The sequence below is a fragment of the Dasypus novemcinctus genome, chromosome 1, assembly GCF_030445035.2.
Source record: "Dasypus novemcinctus isolate mDasNov1 chromosome 1, mDasNov1.1.hap2, whole genome shotgun sequence".
Taxonomy (NCBI): domain Eukaryota; kingdom Metazoa; phylum Chordata; class Mammalia; order Cingulata; family Dasypodidae; genus Dasypus; species Dasypus novemcinctus.
In genome coordinates, this window is record NC_080673.1 from 89493243 (window position 1) to 89516611 (window position 23369).

A 23369-nucleotide genomic window follows, 5' to 3' on the forward strand; every position below is an offset into this window, starting at 1 on the left:
CTATTGTAGCAAGAAGGCAATCACAGACAATATATAAATGAATCAATACAGCTGGGTTCCAATAAAACTTTAAGGATGCAGATTTGAATTTCATATAATTTTCACATATCAAATATTATTTTCTTTTTGTTTTTTCAACCATTTAAAATGCAAAAACTATTTTAATCTTGCAGGTCTTACAAAAACAGGTCAAAGGCCATATTTGGCCTGCTAGGAGAAGCTTGCTATCCTTGAGATAGAAGAAGGACGAGGAGAAAGAATGGGAAATAAATAAATATTCATTATTTATTTAATATTAGTCTGGTGCTTATATTAGACAAGCTGATTAGTTTATGCTGCAGCAACCACCAACCTCAAAACCTCAGAGATTTACAATAAGAAAAGTTTTATTATCACTCACAATCCATGGGCAGTGTGTGCTGGCTAAATTCTTCTCAATGTAGTTTTCATTCTGGAATTCAGGCTAATAGAGCAACCTCTATCTTGAACATCGCTAGGTCTAATGGCAGAAGAAAAATGGAGAACATGAGCAACCATGTGCTGGCTCGGGACATTTCTGCCCAATGGTCTAATGGAGTTATTATGACAAAGTATATCCAGCTCATTTTCATGTGAACTGAAGAGAATGAAATAATTCATACTCAGTTTTAGTGCTGGAAATGGAATGAAACAGAACGACTTTTTGGTGAATAGTAGACTATTTTCATTTACCATCTCCCTCAAACTTACATTTTTCTTTAAAATAATGCATTTATTACCTAAAGCAGAAGGATTAATCATCCTCCTTCCTTACTTACCTATTTGAAACAATACACAAACTCCTAGTACTGGTTATGATTATTATGGTCAAAGTTTGAAGTTAGGTTGTTAATCCCCATGAGGAGAGGAGAGTTTTCCTGATAATTTATGGTGCTACTGTGTTTTTTCTTTTGAAATAATTGAAAATAATACTTTAATTTTTTTTGTCTAAAAATTGTGTGTATATAACCTACGTCTGAATTTTCAAGTGTAGCTCGGTGGCTTGAGAAGTGATATTAATAATTAAGAAACAACAATAGGGAAGGATTCAGAGTTTCATAGGGCATAAGGCTGTTATTGTGTGAACAAAGTCACAGCTAATTTTGGTTGTTCCCTTGAGCTTCAGTTCTCACCAAGCCAACCCTAAATTACCTTATACCTCTGAAGGTTCCAAATGCGTTTGAATTCTCTAGGTATCGCAGACTGGAACACAGTAATTTACTATTTTTTCTACCTATTGGAATTACATTGTGGATCTATTAGGCATCAAGTGCCATATTAAATATATTCTTGTCACCAACTTCTTTGAAATTGATATCTTTAATCAAGTCATGCACATATATTTGATAACTGCTGTTCTGTATGGATTTGGATCTAAGGGTTTATACCTAAAACTTGTTATCTATAAGAAGCTATAGCCTCAGATATGCAGAGTCATGCTGAAGGCGTCCAAGGGTTTCCCCATTTCACACTCAGATTTCTAGGTGAGGTCAAAGCCAAATTCTAATTCCATTTAGTTTTATGGAATAATCAGCCTTTTCTCTTTCCTGACCACTTTCCAATTATTTAACCATTTTCTTCTAAAGTCCATGAAGCAGAGTTAAGTACTATGCTCCCTACAATTTCATAGGATATTTGAAGGAGCTTTATAGGGAATGGAGCAAGATGAGTGAGCATCAAGCATGAAAAAGGCTGGGTTTCTTGAATCATATTTGAGACACGTTAAATTTTTTGGAGAATGTTGCAGATATTTTTATTCAAAAATAAAATGATGCAATAAAACAATATTTTTTTCAAGGTAATTCAGATTTATTTTAAAAAGGAGAAGAGAGTTCTCTTGTTGATTTTATAAGAGCAAAGGCAACAGTCAGCCATGATTTGGCTAATTCATGCCAAGCATGAATTAAGTAAATTTTAAGACCAAGCTACTTTAGTACAATTTAAAGTAGTAAGATGTATGTGAATAAAATAATATAAGGTCTGTATAATTCTGAATAATAGAATAAAGATTAAGATTGTAATACTGGTCCCTCAAGTAGTGTTATTTAAATCTAAAAAATCAATCAAGAAAGAAGATTAAGTGAAGTTTCTTTGGTACTAAAAATGTAAAGCTAAGAACAAAGTGCTCTATTTTCACAGAGTTAAGATACAAGGAATGACATTTAAAGACATTAAAATGACTATTAGATTCTCTTCAGTTGGTAAAGAATCTCCTATGAAGTACACTTAGATGAAATCCCTGAGTATACTGAATACTCTATTAGTATCTTCCTTCATAAACAAAGAGGAACAATTGAAAAGAAGTATCTGTTTATGACTCTTTCCATTGTGCTTATAAATCATGCCACCAAATGCTTAATAGCATAAACAATAGATTCACAAAATTGAAATATGGTATTTGAACACATTAACTATTCTAAGGTAAATTTAAAAACCATTCTCTTATGGCGTTTCTATTTTGCCTTAGCCACTCAATATTGTTTTTCACTGTTTCCAGCACCTGCTTCCTAGGTTTTTCTCCAGCTCCAGCTTCTGGATATTTTGCAAAAAAGCTCTCAATCTAGGGAGGGAAAAAAGAAATAGGAAAGAAAAGTCATTTTTAGACAAATTTGTTCTTTAAGAATTTCAGTTACAATCTGGATTTGTTTCCTTCCTACCTGGAAATTCAGTATCATTTTACAGCCTTGAGATACACCTCTTGGTCCCTCCTTCAGACTGAGCCCATCTTTCAGACTGGCAATCATTACCCATGGCTTTTGGACTCCTGGCAGAATATCAAGCCAAAAAAGGCTCTGACAGGTTGGGAGTGGAGAGTAGCATCCCAGAGTCTATATGTCCATTTCTCCTTCTGCTGGCTTCTGTATGTTCTGTGTATTTACCAAAGATTTCCCTGCAAATTCTGGTTTCTGGATTGATGGTTCTGCATAACATTTCCAGGAGTATGTAGTATTTTAATATACTTTCAGTTCATTTACTAAGGACTCATAAAAAAAATCTAAGTTGGTTTTATCCTCCTACTTCCCTCTAAAAACTTCCCCCCAAACTCAACCATGATATTATCTGCTATTTACAAAAACAAGAATTATTTTGTTTCTCAACATACAGAAGCATCATAATTTAAAATTCATACAATCTCTTCTTGTCCAACTTGAATGGACATTTTCCCCCCTAGGAATTGAGATATTTGAAACCTAAACAATTTAGTTTAGTATTGAAATTCCAAAACTATGAGTTCTGAATGGAATAGAATCTTGACCAGCCAATTCCAGATTCACATTTACCAGGAAAGGGAAACATTTGCTTTTTACTTTGGTAAACTGAACGTCTCATGTAACCTTCTTACGCCTCCAAGGACTCACCTTTCTCAGCTTGTAAACTCTTTTTATTTTTTCTTGGTTATTGGATTTTTTTCAAGTTTAGAAGAAAAATGCATGCATTAAATACAAGTATTTTTTCTTTTTCATTTCTTCTCTGATTTGAATGGACAAAATACCATTTCTGGGGAAGTGGACTTGGCCCAATGGATAGGGCATCCACCTACCACAAGGGAGATCCACGGTTCAAACCCCGGGCCTCCTTGACCCATGTGGAGCTGGCCCATGTGCAGTGCCCTGCCACACAGGGGTGTCCCCCGTGTAGGGGAGCCCCACGCGCAAGGAGTGCATCCCGTAAGGAGAGCCGCCCAGCGCGCAAGAAAGTGCCCAAGAATGGTGCCGCACACACGGAGAGCTGACGCAGCAGGATGATGCAACAAAAAGAAACACAGATTCCCAGTGCCACTGATAAGGATAGAAGCAGTCACAGAAGAACACACAGCAAATGGACACAGAGAGCAGACAACCGGGGGGGGGGGGGGGGGCGGGGCGGAGGGAGGGAGGTGGGAGGAGAAGGGGAGAGAAATTTTAAAAAATACCATTTCTGTTTGGGAGGAAAAGTTTAATTTGGTTTCTTCCTGGACAAGGAATATAGAGGAATTTATCATCATACCTGCCAGAGTTGTAGTTCAGTGTTGAAAGGTTCTGCTATTGTGACAATTCGACCAAGGTTTCTGTCATTGAGAGTATATCTGAAGAGAAATTTAGTGGAGTAAGAGGGAGTATAAGTGCTGAGAACTTTAAATATTTTCTCTAGATGCAGACATTTCTTTTTGATTTTATGTGTTTTTTAAAAATTAATTTTAAAGTAGGCAAAACACAAGAAATGACATTATTTTACACTTTAAAATAATTTTTGTCAGGAGAAATCCTTAGTTAATTCTGTACTCTTTTTCAGACAGATTCACACCACTCTTCCAGGTGGAGTAGACTGCTAGCTGTGTTCCCAGGTCTGTTCTCTTTTTTTCCCTGCACACTACATTTCTCAGTCTCCCTCACACTAGGTATAAATATGTGACCCAAATCTTATCAAATACAACATGAACAGAAATAGTATGTGCAACTTCTGCCTCTTCACTTCAAATAAAGGGTAATTGTTTGCCTTAGACTTCTTCTTCCCTTCTCCTTCCCCAAACTGGAACATGAAAGTACCACTGATCCAGCTGTAATCAAACAGATAGGATGGTGTTCGAGGAGATGGGTAAACTACAAGAGGGACAGAATCTCCATGCTGAATTGTCTCATGGGCACAGCCACCCTAAAACTTGGACTGCATTGTTCAATGAATAAGTGAGAAATTACCTATGTTTTTAAGTGTCTGCATTTCTGAGTTTCTGTTACTGCAGCTTAGCCTTTATCCTAGCTTACATACTATATATCTTCCTGAAGTTTGAATATAGGCTATTTTTTTCTGATTTCAAAACCTTTATTAGTTAATTGCATGCCTGGAGTTATGATCTATATTAGACTGGCTGAAACAGAATTTCTAGAAATGATATTCTGTCCTGTCCCTTTTACAATTTCACTCTTTAAGAGCAAGAATCAGAAGCTTCCCTAAAGACCATAACAGAAATGGTTGGGATATGGAAAAAAATCCTATCTTAACTAATGTGTGCAAGAAAAACAACCACAATTTTTTTTTGTATAAAACTTAGTCCCTTGATGGATATCACTCATTGCCACAGTAAGCAAAGCCTTAAACAGGGGTGCTCCTGAGGGTTCTAGAGACACCTGGACACTACAGGCAGGGCAGACAACCCCAGGAAATCAGCACCCCATTAGTGAGACTTATCTTGGAATATGTGATAACCTATTTCCCCACTAAAACAGGTTCATTTATAATTTCCCTACACATGATTCTTCTACCCATTTTATTTTGAACTTATAATTAGCACTACACCCATTAAATGTAAGTCCCAGAGACTTAAAACTTTGGTCTGTTCACTTGTCAATTGAGCCCTGAATCTCAGCAGAGTTGGTGCCAAATCTACTCTGCAGTTCATTGGACTCACCCAGAAAAAGTAATGAAATAATGATGATGGGCAATTCCTATCCCAAATAAACAAAGTGTATCTACAACTGCAAGCAAAACAGTCCCTTCCATCTGCCCCATGAGATCTAAGCCCCCTCTCAATCTGAAGCAGTGTGGGTATCACCATCCCCAAATCCTTAAGATTGAGGAATGAACAAATATAAGGGAAGAATGCAAACGTGGACCAAAGTGGACTTGTTATTTTTAATAGTAACAGAAGAACTTGTTGCATAAATATAAAGATAATGGTTATCAAAGGTTCTGAGGGGAGGGGGATGTCTAAACCCTAAACCTCCTTGAATTTTAAAACTTTGTGTTTAGCAAAACCCTAGCTTTGGATGAAATGAACAGCCAGCCCATTTTCTGTGGTTTACACCAGGTCACCAAGGTTTATCAAGAGTGTTTACTCCACTTTCTCCATAGTGTTTTGCTATAAATTCATGCACAACAATCTTAAATTGTCCCTCCACACTAATAATCCTCCTACATTACCCTGGTCAACTTATACTCTTGCTCTTTCAATTGCCTTTTTCAAACCTTTTCACTCTTTTCCAACCTCCAGTCACTCTCCTCTCTCCTTCCCTCCAAAGATGACCTTGACTTCTCCTTCACAGAGAAAATTCATAACAATGCCTACATCCTTTAGCTTATAAACACAAACAGAGGGGGCAAGATGGCGGCTGAGTGAACATCCCTGTTAGGGTCTTCTGCAGGGAATCGGCTGGGCAGCGTTGGAGACTCTTTGGGACCGGATTGTTTCGGGATTTTTGCTGGTCCGGAGGTGTCTGGACATCGATTTGGAGGGAAGGTAACAGAGAGGATCCGTCTGTGAAATATACACGGAGATCCCAGCTACCTGTAGAGGATTCCCTCCTTGGGTAGGCGGAGACGAGGCATCTAGCCCCGCTCGGTGGGGCTGAGCCAGGCCGGGCCGCAGCGGCGGACGCCAGAGCCGGGCCAGGCTGTGCCTGCGGTGAGCGGGGCCGGGCAGGGCCGAGCCGGGCCGAGCCGGGCCGCGGCTGCGTGCAGAGCTGGGCGGGGCCGGTTCAGGCCGCGGCGGCGGGCGGCGGACGCCGGAGCCGGGCCGGGCCGCTGTAGCGAGCGGAGCCGGGCGTAGCCAGGCCAGGCCGCGGCGGCGTACGGAGCCGGGCGGGGCCGGTCCAGGCCGCGGCGGCGGGAGGTGGACGCGGGAGCCGGCTGGGCCGCTGTAGCGAACGGAGCCGGGCAGAGCCAGGCCAGGCTGCGGCGGCGTAAGGAGCCGGGCAGAACCGGTCCAGGCCTCGGCGGCAGGCAGCGGCGGGTGGAGCCGGGCCTGCGGAGGGGTTTCTGTTCTTTGTTTTTTTTTTTTTTTAATTTATTTTATTTAATTTTTTTTTTTTTTTGAGCATCTGCAGTACTGGGGAGTTCGTGGGCCCTGGGCGGCCTATTGGGGGTTTGTGGGAAGGGAGGTGCTTGCAGACCCATTTGGGCAGACAGACGGGGGGTTTTAGGGCAAAGCGGGGGGAAGTTGTTGTTTTAGATAGTGTTGCAATTGTGACACGTGTATACCTGTATCTCTCTTCCCCCTATCCATTCCCCACCGTTTGCCCATCCTCTTTTTCTTTCTTCCTTTCTTCTTGTCTTTCTTTTTTTCTTTATTATAATTAGTTTTTTTTTCTCGGTTTTCTCTTTCCCTCTTGTCCCTCATCTTCCACTTATTTTATTTTAATTCAAGTATACAATAGGTGCTACAGGGAACACCTCACATTTGCTGGGTTTTCCCATCCTCCACTGCCTCATTTCTGTGTGAACTGATTTAGGCTACCTACACTATCCCCCTTCCCCTGCATCTTGATATCCACTATCATCTACTGTCTCTCCTATATTCCACCCCCCACCTCCCGTTCTTTGATCCACAAAGTGTCTAACTCTTAATTTCTAATACCTTTGTTTTGTTTTCTGTCTGTTATCCACTCTTGAAACTATTACCTTTCTTTTCTTTTTCCCTCTCTCATGAAAACAATAGCTTTGTAGTTTATACCATATTCCTCCCATATTCAGTCATCTACTTCATAAAAGGTACTCTACCTACAGCTATAACTCTATACAATCTACATGAATCTAACCTCCATCCTCCCAGATCTCATATTCTTGCTTTGTTAACATACATCACCAATACTACTTTACATTTTTCCCTTGCTTACACAATTGCCTTTCCCCAACACTAATACTTTCCTCTAAAGTGAACTTAACCAACAAGTAACTAGAATAAGAAGAAAAAAGTGACAAAGAGAAGATATAACACCTATGCAAAAATAACAACTAATTAACCTCCAAGAGCAGACAAAGAAGCTAAGGAACTGATTAAATTCGTCAAAATAAAGAGATGACCAGAAAGCAACAAAAATCTACAAACCAAACCAATAATCAGGAAAACATGGCTGAATCCAATCAACAAACCAATAATCACGAAGGGGAGCAAAACTTGGCACAAGCAATGAAAGATCTCAGAACATTTATCACCGACAAATTTGATGCAGTAATGAAAGAGGTTAACAACATGAAGACATCACTTGGAGGGGAAATTGCAGACATACGCAAAAACATAACAGATATGATGGGAATGAACACCACAGTTCAAGAAATCAAAAATACACTTGCAGCAAATATCAGCAGACTAGAAGAGACAGAGCAGAGAATTAGTGATGTGGAAGACAGTACATCAGAAATCAAACAGATAGTAGAAGTGGTCAATAAGAAGATAGAAAAAATCCAATTAGGATTTAGGGACCTGAATGACAATGCAAAACGCTCAAACATACGTATTATAGGAATTCCAGAAGGTGAAGAGAAGGGAAAGGGGTCAGAAGGAGTGTTGCAGGAAATAATGGCTGAAAACTTCCCAAATCTACTGAAAGAGACAGATGTACATATCCAAGAAGCACAGCGCACTCCACAAGTCATAAACCCCAACAGGCCCACCCCAAGACATATACTTGTCAAATTATCCAATGCTCAAGACAAAGAGAAAATCCTAAAAGCAGCAAGAGAAAAGAAAACCATCACATACAAGGGAAGCTCAATTAGATCAAGTGCTGATTTCTCTTCTGAAACCATGGAGGCAAGAAGACAGTGGTATGATATAGTCAAGGTACTAAAGGAAAAAAATTTCCAACCAAGAATACTCTATCCAGCTAAACTAGCATTCAAACATGATGGAGAATTCAAAATATTCGCAGACAAACAGAAACTGAAAGAGTATACCAACAAGAAACCTCCCCTTCAAGAAATTCTAAAGGGAGTTCTGCAGGAAGAAAGGAAAAAACAGGAAAGGCAAAGTTGGAGGAGAGTATAAGACCAACAACAACAAAAAAAAAGACAAAAAAAAATATACAAACAAAATATGACAAACACAAATCCAATCAAAATATGGCTAACACAAATAATTCCTTGATAGTAATAACACTGAATGTCAACGGATTAAACTCACCTATCAAAAGATTCAGACTGGGACATTGGATAAGGAAATATGACCCATCCATATGCTGTCTACAAGAGACACATCTTAGACCCAGAGACGCATGGAGATTGAAAGTGAATGGCTGGAAAACAATCATACAAGCTAACAATAACCAAAAAAAGGCAGGAGTAGCTATAGTAATATCAGACAAAATAGACTTTAAATGTGAAACAATTGTGAGAGACAAAGAAGGATACTACATTTTAGTGAAAGGGAAAATCTGTCAAGAAGATCGAACAATCATAAATATCTATGCCCCTAACAAGGGTGCCTCTAAATACGTCAGGCAAACGCTGGAAAAACTAAGTGAAAGAATAGATACATCTACAATTATAGTGGGGGATTTTAATACACCACTATCAACTCTGGACAGAACATCTCAAAAGAGAATCACCAAAGAAACAAAACATCTGAATAGTATATTAGAGGAGCTCGATCTAATAGACATATATAGATCGCTACACCCAAACACAGCAGGATATACATTTTTCTCAAGCGCACATGGATCATTCTCCAAGATAGATCATATGCTAGGCCACAAAGAAAGGCTGAACGAATTCAGAAAGATTGAAATCATACAAAACATTATCTCTGACCACAGTGGAGTCAAGCTGGAGATTTGCAAGGGACAGAAGCCCAGATTTCACACCACGATTTGGAAATTAAACAGCACACTCTTAGAAAAACAGTGGGTCAAAGAGGAAATCTCAAAAGAAATCAAAGACTACCTTGAAACAAATGATAATGATAACACAACATACCAAAATTTATGGGATGCAGCAAAAGCAGTACTGAGAGGGAAGTTTATAGCCATAAATTCATATATCAGAAAAGAAGAAAGAGCAAAAATTGAAGAACTAACTGCACATTTGAAGGAATTAGAAAAACAACAACAAAGTAACCCAACAGGAAGAAGAAGGAAGGAAATAACAAAGATAAGAGCAGAACTAAATGAAATAGAAAATAAGAAAGCACTTGAACAGATAAACAAGACCAAGAGCTGGTTTTTTGAGAAGATTAACAAAATTGACAAACCTTTAGCAACACTAACAAAGAAAAAAAGAGAGAAGATGCAAATACACAAAATAAGAAATGAGAAAGGCGATATCACCACTGACCCCACAGAAATAAAGACTATCATAAGAGGATATTTTGAAAAACTATATTCCAACAAAAATGACAATCTAGAGGAAATGGACAAATTCCTAGAAACACATAAGCAGCCCATATTGACAAAAGAAGAAATTGATGATCTTAACAAACCAGTCACAAGCAGAGAGATAGAATCAGTTATTAAAAATCTCCCAACTAAGAAGAGCCCAGGGCCAGATGGCTTCACAGGTGAATTCTACAAAACATTCCGGAAAGAACTGACACCAATCCTGCTGAAACTATTCCAAACCATCGAAACAGAAAGAACATTACCCAACTCCTTCTATGATGCCAACATTACCCTAGTACCAAAGCCAAACAAAGACATCACAAGAAAGGAAAATTACAGACCAATTTCTCTAATGAACCTAGACACAAAAATACTTAACAAAATACTTGCTAATCGTATTCAACAACACATTAAACGTATTATACACCACGACCAAGTGGGATTCATCCCAGGTATGCAAGGATGGTTCAACATAAGAAAATCAATCAACGTAATACACCATATAAACAGATTGAAGGAAAAAAATCACAGGATTATATCTATTGATGCAGAAAAAGCATTTGACAAAATACAGCACCCTTTCTTGATAAAAACACTCCAAAAGATTGGAATACAAGGGAATTTTTTGAACATGATAAAGAGTATATATGAAAAACCTAAAGCCAATATTGTTTACAATGGAGAAATCCTAGACTCCTTCCCTCTAAACTCAGGAACAAGACAAGGATGCCCACTGTCTCCGCTCCTATTTAACATTGTCTTAGAAGTACTTGCTCGAGCACTGAGGCAAGAACCAGAAATAAAAGGCATTCAAATTGGAAAGGAAGAAGTCAAAATTTCATTATTTGCAGATGACATGATCCTATACATAGAAAACCCTGAGAGATCTACAACGAAGATTCTAGAACTCATAAATGAGTTTAGTAAAGTCGCAGGTTATAAGATCAATGCGCAAAAATCAGTAGCATTTCTGTACACCAATAATGAGCAAGATCAGGAGGAAATCAAGAAACAAATACCATTCACAATAGTAAATAAAAAAATCAAATACTTAGGAATAAATTTAACTAAAGAGGTAAAGAACTTATACACCGAGAACTATACAAGATTGTTCAAGGAAATCAAAGAAGACCTAAATAAATGGAAGACTATTCCTTGTTCATGGATAGGAAGACTGAACATTATTAAGATGTCTATCCTACCAAAACTGATCTACACATCCAATGGAATCCCAATAAAAATCAACGCAGCCTTCTTTAAGGAACTAGAAAAACTAACTATGAAATTTATTTGGAAAGGAAAGAGACCCCGAATAGCCAAAGACATACTGAAAAAGAAAAACGAAATTGGAGGAATCACACTACCTGACTTCAAAACATACTATAAAGCTCCGGTGGTGAAAACAGCATGGTATTGGCATAAGGAGAGACACATAGACCAATGGAATCGAATTGAAAGCTCTGATATAGAACCTCACATATACAACCACATAATATTCGATAAAGCCACCAAACCCTCTCAACTGGGAGAGAGTGGCCTATTCAACAAATGGTGTCTGGAGAACTGGATAGCCATATGTAGAAGAATGAAAGAGGATTACCATCTCACACCTTATACAAAGATCAACTCAAGATGGATCAAAGACCTAAATATAAGAGCCAAGACCATAAAAACCTTAGAAAGCAGTGTAGGGAAACATCTACAGGACCTTGTAATAGGAAATGGATTTATGAATATCTCACCAAAAGCACGAGCAGCAAAAGAACTAATAGATAAATGGGACTTCCTCAAAATTAAAGCCTTCTGCACCTCAAAGGAGTTTGTCAAGAAAGTAAAAAGGGAGCCCACACAGTGGGAGAAAATATTTGGCAATCATATATCTGATAAGAAACTTATAACTTGCATATATAAAGAACTCCTATATCTTGAAAATAAAAAGATAAACAACCCATTTAAAAAATGGGAAAAAGACTTAAATAGACACTTCTCCGAAGAAGAAATACAAATGGCAAGAAAGCACATGAAAAAATGTTCCAAATCTCTAGCTATCAGGGAAATGCAAATCAAAACTACAATGAGATACCATCTTACACCCATAAGATTGGCAGCTATGAAAAAAACAGAAGAATACAAGTGCTGGAGAGGATGTGAAGGAAGGGGAACACTCATCCACTGCTGGTGGGAATGTGGAAGGATCCAACCATTCTGGAGGACAGTATGGCGGTTTCCCAAAAAACTAGCCATAGATTTGCCATATGACCCAGCAATACCACTGCTGGGTATATACCCAGCAGAACTGAAAACAAGGACACAAACCGATATATGTACACCAATGTTCATAGCAGCATTGTTCACTATTGCCAAAAGTTGGAATCAACCCAAATGCCCATCAACAGATGAGTGGATCAATAAAATGTGGTATATACACACAATGGAATACTACTCGGCTGTAAGAACAAACACACTACAAACACATGTGATAACATGGATGAATCTTGAGAACCTTATGTTGAGTGAAGCAACCCAGACATTGAAGGACAAATACTACATGACCTCAATGATATGAAATAAACAAACTGCCCTAGATAGCAAGAGACTGAATGATAGGCTTACAGGAAATCGGAGGGTGGAGGAAGGATATGAGCCGATGTCTGCAGGGGTGGAATTTAAGACGAGATGGTGGTAAGTATGAACACAAAGAAGAGATAAAAGGGGGGCAAGGGGTTGCCTTTGGTTTGGGCTTTGCGGGTTTGAGGGTGGTTGGGGAGGGACGGATGGGTAACGTTGCCCAAAAGTGGGGGGAGGGAGGGGGAGCATACGAACACAGGAGAGGGTCAGGTGTTGGTGGAGAGTAAAATGCCGAGAAAATCATATCAAAATATAATAAAGAGGGTTACCTGTTTATAATGCTCGGAGGGGAGGGTCTGATGCAGGACGGGCTCCTGGGGAATGTCTAAATGCTCATTCTGCCAGAGTGGGTGACACCATGGGGTAGAAACCCAAGTAGTGAGAGTGGGGGTGGACCCACATCCTGGGGAGGACTAATGCCATCAAATAGAGGGAACTGTATCCCTCGAGAGAAAGGGTGGCTCCCAGGGCATTGGGGTAGTTGAGCAAGTTAGGCCCTGAACACTATTCCATCTATCTCTGGAAGTGGCTCCTCAGGAAACGGAGGTTGGCTGTCACTGTGGGAACCAAGGTGGAAGGGAAAATGGACGTTAAATGTGTGGAACCAAAGTAAATGGGGGGTAAGAGAGGAGTTTCTTGAGAGTACACAAGGATGGATATAAATCATGTAATATTACACCATAACATATAGGAGATGACAGACTGATAATGTAAACCATAATGTAAAACATAGGATAACTAAAAATGTAAAGAACTGTGTATCCTAAAGTATGCACCATAATGTAAGCACAGATGTCACCTTGTTAGAAAGCTAATGTCTCAGACTCTGTACATCACTTTAAGTAAATATGATATGAATAGGGCGTAAGAGTATCACTGTGGAAGGGAAAAGGTTTTCTGGTGGATGTGTGGGAGTGCTGTATATTATATATATACATTGCTGTGGTCTAGGACTCCTGTGAAGAAAAGCTGAATAATTAGGGGGGGGAAAAAAAAAAAAAGAAAAGAAAAAGATAGGATGTGGAATTTTTTCAAGTCAACATTCTTTATCTAAGTTCTTTATCTAAGTTTATCCAAGTTCTTTATCTATCCTTTAAACCCATTGCTATATGCCATTCCCTAGTAAGGGACCATGACATTATATTGGGCTTCAAATTTCAGGGAGTTCTGGATCACAGAGTGTTTCAACAATGGCAATGGAGGGATACTGGTATGGGATACCAATGACAGGTGATATATGGCTGACAGGGAGCTGTACAGAACATATGTCCAGGGTGCATGGTAATGTTTGGATACACTCATAGTGGCAACAATTAAAAACCACAGCAGGGGGGGTACTGGGTTCCTGGCCAGTGGTGCTCTGTCGTGGTCCCTAGGGGAGCAGCGACAGTCTCCCAGGTACAGTGGCGGGGACCGGGAGGGAGTGAGGGTTCAACAGTGAGCCTCTGATGCTAATGACTATGCTTGTGAGCTGATAAACCTAAAATAAGAACAAGGCCTAGAGCAACATTGTGCCTGGGAATTTCCTCCTGTCAGCCTTCATGTTACTCAAATGTGGCCAGTCTCGAAGCCAAACTCAGAATGTAAATGCAATGCCTTCCCCCCAGCGTGGGACATGACACCTGGGGATGAGCCTCCCTGGCAACGAGGGACCACTATCAACTACCAACTGATGATGCAACTGGAAAATGACCTTATACGGAAGGTTCAATGCGGATCAGCAGAATATCCATGTCTACATAAAATACCATGACTTTAAAATGCTGTTTGACCTAAAGTAAGGGGGAAATGGAAAGGAGAAATGAGTTTATATGGCTACGAGTTTCTAAAAAAGAGTCTGGAGGCTGGCAGAAGGATTGCCCTCATGCACAACTGAGCAGAGTCAGAGAGACAGATAAAGCAGATACAACCCCCAGATATTGGTTCCTTTGAGGGCTAAAGAGACCCATGGGAGTTATGGTCATGGCCGATGGGGTTAACTACCAAGGCAGATGGCCCCTCTTTGGAAATGGTGTTTATGTGTGATGAATCTGGACTCAGATGGGATCTCCCTTCATAAGACTTTCATGCTAATGTGCTGGAGGTGCAGTTAATGTTGGGGTTTAAGATATATTTAGGGGATTTGAATCTCTGGACTGACAATGTGATAGCCAGGTCCTGAGCCTCAACAGACTCCAGCACCTACAATCTGATCTATTGGACTTACCACACTCAGCTAAGATGGAGTTGAAGAAGGACAACCACCACACCATGGAGCCTAGAGTGATTACAACTGAAAATGGGAGGATTGCATCCAGCATCCATGTGGAATCTGAGCCTCCTCTTGACATAGAGGTGCAATGGACACAACCAATCCAATGTCCACATAGAAGAGGTGGTATTGGATTGGGAAAAGTGGACATGGTGGACGATGGGTATGGGGAAAGGCAGGAAGAGATGAGAGGTGGAGGCGTCTTTGGGACATGGAGCTGCCCTGGATGGTGCTTCAGAGGTAATCACCGGACATTGTAAATCCTCACAGGGCCCACTTGATGGAATGGAGGAGAGTATGGGCCATGATGTGAACCATTGTCTATGAGGTGCAGAGGTGCCCAAAGATGTACTTACCAAATCCAATGGATGTGTCATGATGATGGGAACGAGTGTTGTAAGGGGGGGAGGGGGGGGGTGGGGGGGTGGGGTTGAATGGGACCTCACATATATATTTTTAATGTAATATTATTACAAAGTCAATAAAAAAAAAACACAAACATATACACCTTTCTCCTATCACTATTCTCCCTACTTTACTTTAAAACCCTTACTTTAAAAAAATATGTTTTTTTCTCATATAGTAAATCTCTCATTCTCCATTGGCTCTTTCTCATCAGCTTTTAGATATGATAAGTATTTAAAATATTTTTCATATAAAAAAGGGGGGGCTGTCTACTTTGAACAGACATCTGTCTCTTTATATCTTTTTTCTTGCCTCCCTGTTCTGTCAAATTTCTCAAGATATTTCTCTACATTTCTTGGTTCTACTGCCTCACTCACTGATTCGTTTGTCAATTTGCTTCATTTTGAATTCTGACCACATTACTTTGCTGAAAAACTCTTTCTAGAGTTACCAATGGCTTTAATGCCAACAAACATAATGGACATTTTTTTCAGTCTTCAGTTTACTCAAATTTTAAATAGCATTTAACAAGGGACCATAACGTCCTTGATACAGTCTCCACTTCCATGTCTTAAAAGAGACTCATAGGAAACATATATTTCAAACTGAACTCATGGTTCTCCCTCTGCAAACTTTATCTTTTCTAAAAAGCTAGGCATTATATTTGTCACTCTCACTTTCCTCCCTCATTTCTAATCTACCACCAAGTTCTGAATGTTATTATTCTTAACTCTTCATCTCCACCACTACATCCATAGTCCATTCCACTACCACCTTTTGATGGGACTACATAGCTCTCTCACTGCTTTCCCTAATTGCAATCCGGCCCTCATCCAAGTCTGTGCTTCAGTTTACCACCAGAGCTTTCTATTAAAAATAAAACTGATCATTTCACTTTCTTACTTAAAACGCTTTACTGACTTAGCTCTTACATCAAAGCCCTTAGATCAAAAGCCCACATCTCATAATGACTGCAAGGATCAGTTCTTACCTCCCTCTTTTTCCATAGCAGTTCTTCAGACAGTAATTCTTACCCTCTCATTTATCTAATTAACTTCTAACTAACGTCTGCCCTTCCTTCAGAACCCAGCTCAAGCATCATCAGTCCTTTCTTCTAACTCCTCTTGACCTGGTCAGTCTCCCCTTTATATACTTTCAGCATACCTTGAATTTCTTCTACTGGCAATTGCTACAGTTCTAAGTATACATGTATTAGTGTGATTCTTTATTTAGTATTGGTCTTGGTCACTAGTCTTTAAAGTCCATGTGGAGAGAGAACCAAGTCTGTTTCTCTTCATTACTGTATCCCCAAATCCAAGAATAATGCCTAGCCTATAGTATTTTTTTGGATGAGAGTGATAAGTTAACATGAGATCTCTTTCATCTATTTAATTAGCAAAGATATTTTAAAATCACAACACTGAACATTGGTACTGGTTGGAAAAATATGCAGAGTTACTAGTAAAAATTTTCTGGATGGTAATTTTGCCATGTTAACCAAAAATCCTAAAAATGAATGTATCTTTAACCCAGCATATTACTTCTAGGATTGTACCCTCAAGAAATTTTTATGGGTATTCAAGAAGAACAAAGAAATTTAGTTTCAAAGATTTTGTTCATCAATACATTATTATAGCCGTGGAAAGTTGGAAGCAATTCTAATGTCCAGCAGTTAGGGATTGATTAAATAAACTAAGATACAGTTATACATTAAAATACTACATAGCCATTAAAAATAGCATTGAGAAAGCATAATTAAAGTCTTGAAAAGATAGTCATAATATAGTATTATGTGAAAAATGTCAGTTATAAAATCATATGTATATGCTACTCTTTCTGTGAATAAATAAGTAAACAGCTTTAGAACAATGACTCAAGGAAAAACAGTAACATGACAACAGATTTATTTTTAAGTGGTGGAATCTTATTTTTGCTTATCAACATTTATCATAAAGCATATATTTTTTATAAGTAAAAAATTGGAATTTTAAAGGAAATCACACTAAATTGCTATGACAGTGTTATATAAATACAAAGAAAGTCTGCTAATTGCAGATAATAAAACAATTTTTGTCAGTGACCTTCTATAATTTCTATATTTCTCCTCTATTTTTGCTCTTAGTGACTAAAAATTAAAGGACATATTTGGGAACTAGCAATTAGTAGATTGAAGAAAGTGTGCAACTACTTGAATAATTACTAGACATGTAAGAATAAAATATGCTTTTTTTCCCAAGATACCAATGTCATATAAAATGTAGAAAATAAGGGAAACTATAATTTTATTATTGGCTACTTTTAAAGTGGAAATAAGGATTTAATTATATATAAATATTTTAAAAATAACTCTATGAAATCATATTTTTGGACTTAATATTTATGTAAGTATTTTTATGATGTCCAAAAGAAATGATTTTGATGCACACAAAACTTTCAAGTACTTATTAAATTATTTTGTTTATGAGATAGTGTTTAAATTGTTTCAGGCATGTCCCATTGACTTAACTTTTTATCTACAGTCATAAACTAAAATCTAACTTTATCACACCCTGCTATCACAGTTTTATCTAAGAATTTAGTGAAGGAAACAAAAGCAAAGAATACTTTGTGAAGTGTCTTTGGGACTTTGTGGTAAAACCTCAAACTGGCAAGAACATTAATGTGCAATCACAAGTTGTCAAGATGATCACAAAACAAAAGCTTTATTAAAAAACAGCCTATTTATTTTAAGGTGACTAGATATTTGGAAATATTTGTATGAAGCTTGGCTCGTTTCTGTTTAATTTGTCTTATCCAATTTTTAAGCGGAAATTCTACTCAGTCAAACCAACCATAAATAATATTGGCTGTTTTTGTGTCAGACATGTGGTTATAATACTATTTTGTGTTTGTGACCATTTGAAATACCTCGTGAGAATTGGATCATTAGACTATGAAGAAATATTAAAAGTCTTGAGTTGGGTTTATCATAATATACTGCATCTTGAGGGGCATGCACTTTGACAGTTGCATTCCCTTCTGTGCCATCTACATACACTGCTAAGTCCTGGTTACCTTTTTTTTTCACCCCTTCTCTATGGACCATGAAAAGCCTCAAGTACTGATTGCAGAAGCTGGGTAACTTAGAAGTTAAGGTGAAGAGAAATTTACATGGAGAAGTTTGCGCATATGAAATAGGAAGGTAGGTTCCTTAGGCTCACTTTAAGCCATTTAACTTATGCTCCAAAGTAACTGTAATTTAATGTTGGTAGTCTGGCAAATTATGATGAATAGCTAATTGTATGTTTAGAAGTCATCATATTGTTCACATGCTTAAATCTGGGTATCAGAATTTAAGCAACTCTTGAAATGTATGAATGTCTCCTTAATATACTGATTACAAAGGAAAAAAAAAGCCTTGAGCTTTGGTTTTGGGAACAATTTGTCAATTTATCTTTCTAAGGAAAAAATCAGTTTATTAGGTCTAGTAGACAATTTTAAGTCCAGATGTTTATGACCTTTATGACAAAGTAAGACCTAATTTTTTCTACTTAATTTTTAACAGGTAAAAAAGATTAACTAATTTCTAAAAATGAAAGTGGCATTATTTGAAATATTCCACAATATAAGTATTTAACTAGGCCTTGAGAAACACTCTGTTTAATAAACAATAAAGGAATGGTCATTTAAATATGAAAAACAGAAGATTATTTATATAAGTTTTACTATTACCTTTTCACAGGTAACAGTTTTCATGAAATCTTAACTGAGAACTAAGTATGTGCCTGTAATTGTGCTAGGTGCTGGCATGACGGGCAGGATTATATAAACCTTGAACCAAACTGAAAATAATGCAATTTAGTTATCTCTCCAGATCTCAGAATCCTGTAGATCATTTGTGGACAATTAATTCCAGATTTCATGAAAACTAAATTAGAATTCCTGGACCTGGGTTCAAAATAGAGGCCTATATCTTAAAGAGCTCACATGTAGGTGATAACTTCCATCTCCCCTGACCAGAAAATTAAACTTCAGGTATCTTGAATAGTGCTTAAAAGGGTACTGTATTTCCCAGTTTTAAAATGGGAAATATGTGCCTAATATTTACTAATACATTGCTTCCCTTGAATAAAACTAAGATGATCTTTTATGTTTGATAATATGCCATTTCAGATATCTTGTTGATGTCAGAGAAAATATATCCAAGAGAATAAGGAAAATCTGTACATGGTATCAAACAAAGAAAACAACAAACCATTATGTCGTCATCCCACCTGTTGACTAGATATTCCCAGTTGAGCTGTATCCAATTCCAGGCCATGTTCTTCCCATAGCTGTTATAGGAGATATATCGGATGACTGTAAACACATCCTGAGTTTTAATAACGGTTGTGTCCTTGAGCAAATCCAGATACCTAAGGAAAGTTAAATAGAAAAACAATTCAAAATGATTTAATTTTTTAAAAAATTTAAAGATGCTTTAGATTACATAAATGTTACATCAAAAATATAGGAGATTCCCATATATCCCTCTTCCTTCCCCTCCCACACTTTCCATTATAACAACATCTTTCATTAGTGTGGTACATTTGTTACAATTGATGAGCACATATTGAAGCATTGCTACTAACCATGGAATATAGCTTACATTATAATTTAGCCCCACACAATTTTATAGTTTTTGACAGAATGTATAATGGCCTGTATCTGTCATTGCAATGTCATGCAGATCAATTTCAATGTTCAAAAAATGATCCTATGTTGCACCTATTCTTCCCTCTCCCTCTCCTCAGAACCTCTGGTGGCCACTGCCTTTATATCAATGATACAAGTTCCTCCATTGCTAGAATAATAATAAGTCTACTTTAGTCCATAGTTGCATTCCACCCGTGTGTTTGTTCATTCCTCAGTCTTAAGGATTTTGGGGTGGTGATGTCCACTGTGCTCAGGACTGGGAGGGAGCTTAGATCCCATGGGCAAGTGGATGGAATTCTCTTGCTTGCAGGTATAGACACTCTCTGCTTCCAGGGATGGATGTTGTCCATCATCATCCAGAAGTGTTCATCTTGTCAGAGTGTGTTATCTCAGTGGGTGGAAACCCAAAAAACAAATATTAAACTCCTATCCTGGGGAGTCCTGCTATGTTCTCAATTAGAGGGGCAAAAATCTCTCAAGAACATAGGCTGTGCCGAATAAAAGAAAAGAGACCAATATGTCAAACCTTCAATATTATTACATGTAACTACTAACCTTATTCTTCAAAAATTGAAACTTAGTCGTTATCATAGGTTCCGAGGAGAAGGGGGAAGGAGGAGTAGAATACATGGAACACAGGGCATTTTTAGGGTATTGGAATTGTTCTATATGATCTTGCAGTAAGAGATATAGGTCATTTTAAATTTTATCAAAACCTATAAAAGTGTACAGTGTAAAATATAAACCATAATACAAACCACTGACCATGCTTAGTAGCAATGCTTCAATATTTGCACATCAACTGTAACAAATGTACCATCCACATGTAAAATGTTAGTAATAGGGTGAGCAGGAGCGGGTGAGGGGTTGGGTATATGGGAATCCCTTATATTGTCTATGTGACTTTTCTGTAACTTAAAGCTCCTTTGAAGCTTTAAAATGACACTGGGCGGGAACATACAGAAGAAACTGCCACTGTACATAAAAGATAACAGATCTTATGGAGATGGAAGACACACTGAAAAAAATTTTGTATGTGACTAATTTTTAATTTTTACTTTTGTTTTTTATTTTTGTATTTTACTTTTATTTATTATTACTATTTTATTATTTTTATTTGTTTATTTTTTGGCTTTGTCTTGGGGGAGGTTTTAGATTGCAGAAGGGTCACAACTATGGCAGGGGAGGATCACTGGTGTGGGGTGTCGGTGATGGGGGGATGTATAGGGAGAGGTACACTAGGGACATGCCTCTACTGCATATAAATACGTTCAAGTGGTCATGGGGCATTGTCTTTGTGGGTGGAGACACACACCATAACTGAAAGAATATTGAATTCCCACCCTGGGAAGTCCTGTTTCATTCTCTAACAGAGCAGCAAGACTCTCTCATGTACATGGGCAGCACCCATGATACTGATGGTTGTACTTATGAATCTTTTCTTGTGAAACTGAAACTCAGCCTAGTATTATATATTATCTAAGAGTTACCTCTCGAAGACCTCCTTGTTGCGCAAATGTGGCCTCTATCTAAACCAAACTCAGCATATAAACACAATACCTTCCCTCTGACATAGGATATAACTTCTGGGGATGAGCTTTCCTGGCACCAAGGAATTTTTACCCTTGACTAGTGATGCATCTGGAAAAACACCTTGACCAAAAGGAGGAAATATTAAGTACAAATATGTTTTTATGACTAAAAGATTTCAAAAGAGTTGGGAGGTCATTCCAGAGGTTACACTTATGCATGTCTCAGCAGGATCTCATGGGTTGCCACAGTAAACAGTGCCTGAAACAGTGGGGCTCCTGAGGGTTCCAGAGACGTCTAGACACTATAGGAAGGGCAGAGAATTCCAGGAATTAGGCACCCTGTCAGTTGGCCTTACTTTGGAATATGTGCTCCCCAGAGTAACAAGAGTAAGACTCATTTATAATTTCCCTTCACATGGCTCTTCTGCCCCTTTTATTTGAACCTCAAATTAATGCTGTACTTGTTAAATATATGTCCCAAAGACTTAAATTTTTGGTCTGTTCATATGCTGATTGGGCCCTGAATATCAGCAGAGTTGCAACACCTACTTTCCAGTTCTTTGGACTCATTGTTCACCCCTAGCTAAATTCCAATAGAACATAATTTCATTCTAGCAATTCAACTCTTAAAGCACCAACTGATAATGTTAATTAAAGATACAAATGATGAAAGTGTATTTAAAATTTTCTAATATATTTAACTGTTTTTAAAGAACAACTTCTCATGGAGGACTAGTGGAATTTAAACTATGGGAATGTTGAAAAATTATTTTGAAATTAATTAATTAATTATTAATTTAAAAAATTAATAGCATTGCTCTCCCAGCTGAACCAGAATAGTCTATTCAACAAATGGTGCTGGGAGAGCTGGATATCCGTATCCAAAAGAAAGAAAGAAGACCACTATCTCACCCTTTATACATAAATGAACTAAAAATGGACCTAAATACAAAAGCTACCACCACAAAACCCCTAGAAAAAAATGTAGGGAAACATCTTCAGGATCTTGTGGTAGGCAGTAGTTTCTTAAATCTTATATCCAAAGCACAAGCAATGAAAGAAAAAAAAAGATATTAAACATTTTTGTTCTCCAAAAGACTTTGTCAAAAAAGTAAAAGGCAGCCTGCTCAGTGGGAAAAAAATTTGGAAACTACATATCCAATAAGAGTTTGATATCCATGTTACATCAAGAGACTACACACCTCAGCAATAAAAAGCCAAGCAACCCAATTAAAGAGTGGTCAAAAGACTTGAACAAACATTTTTCCAAAGAGAAAATACAAATGACCAAAATGCATAAGAAAAAAATGTTCAACATCACTAGCTATTAGGCAAATGCAGATCAAAACTACAATAGAATGGCCATTATTTTAAAATGGCCATTATTTTAAAAAACAACAACAGGAAACTAAAAGTGCTAGAGAGGATGTGGAGACAGGAACATCCTTCACTATTAGTAGTAAAGTAGAATGGTGCAGTCTCTAGAAGAAAGTTTGGTGGTACCACAAGAAACAGAATATAGAACTGCTGTATGATCCATTAATCCTGTTATGAGGAATATATTCAGAAGAATTGAATGTAAAGATGCAAACTGATATTTGCACACTGATGTTCACAGCAGTATTATTCACAAATGCTAAAATATGGAAAGAGCTCCAGTGTACCTCAATGGATGAATGGATAAACCAAGTGTGGTGTATACATACAATGGAATACTATTCAGCTGTAAGAAAATGAAATTGGGATGCATACAACAACATAAGATGATCTAGGAGGACATTATGTTGAGTGAAA

At 37.8% G+C, this 23369-nt stretch overlaps 1 protein-coding gene across 1 annotated transcript in view; it reads right to left on the reverse strand.

Annotated features, from left to right (window-relative positions):
* Positions 1–1805: 1805 nt before the first annotated feature.
* The window catches only part of ENPEP (glutamyl aminopeptidase), a 117912-nt gene continuing 96348 nt past the window's right edge, over positions 1806–23369 (reverse strand). The window contains exons 18-20 of the mRNA XM_058294092.2: positions 19623–19763; positions 4006–4084; positions 1806–2578 (exon numbers count right to left, since the gene is read on the reverse strand). Coding sequence (XP_058150075.1) covers positions 2435–2578; positions 4006–4084; positions 19623–19763 — 364 coding nt within the window. The 3' untranslated portion in view covers positions 1806–2434. The remainder of the gene's footprint in view (positions 2579–4005; positions 4085–19622; positions 19764–23369) is intronic.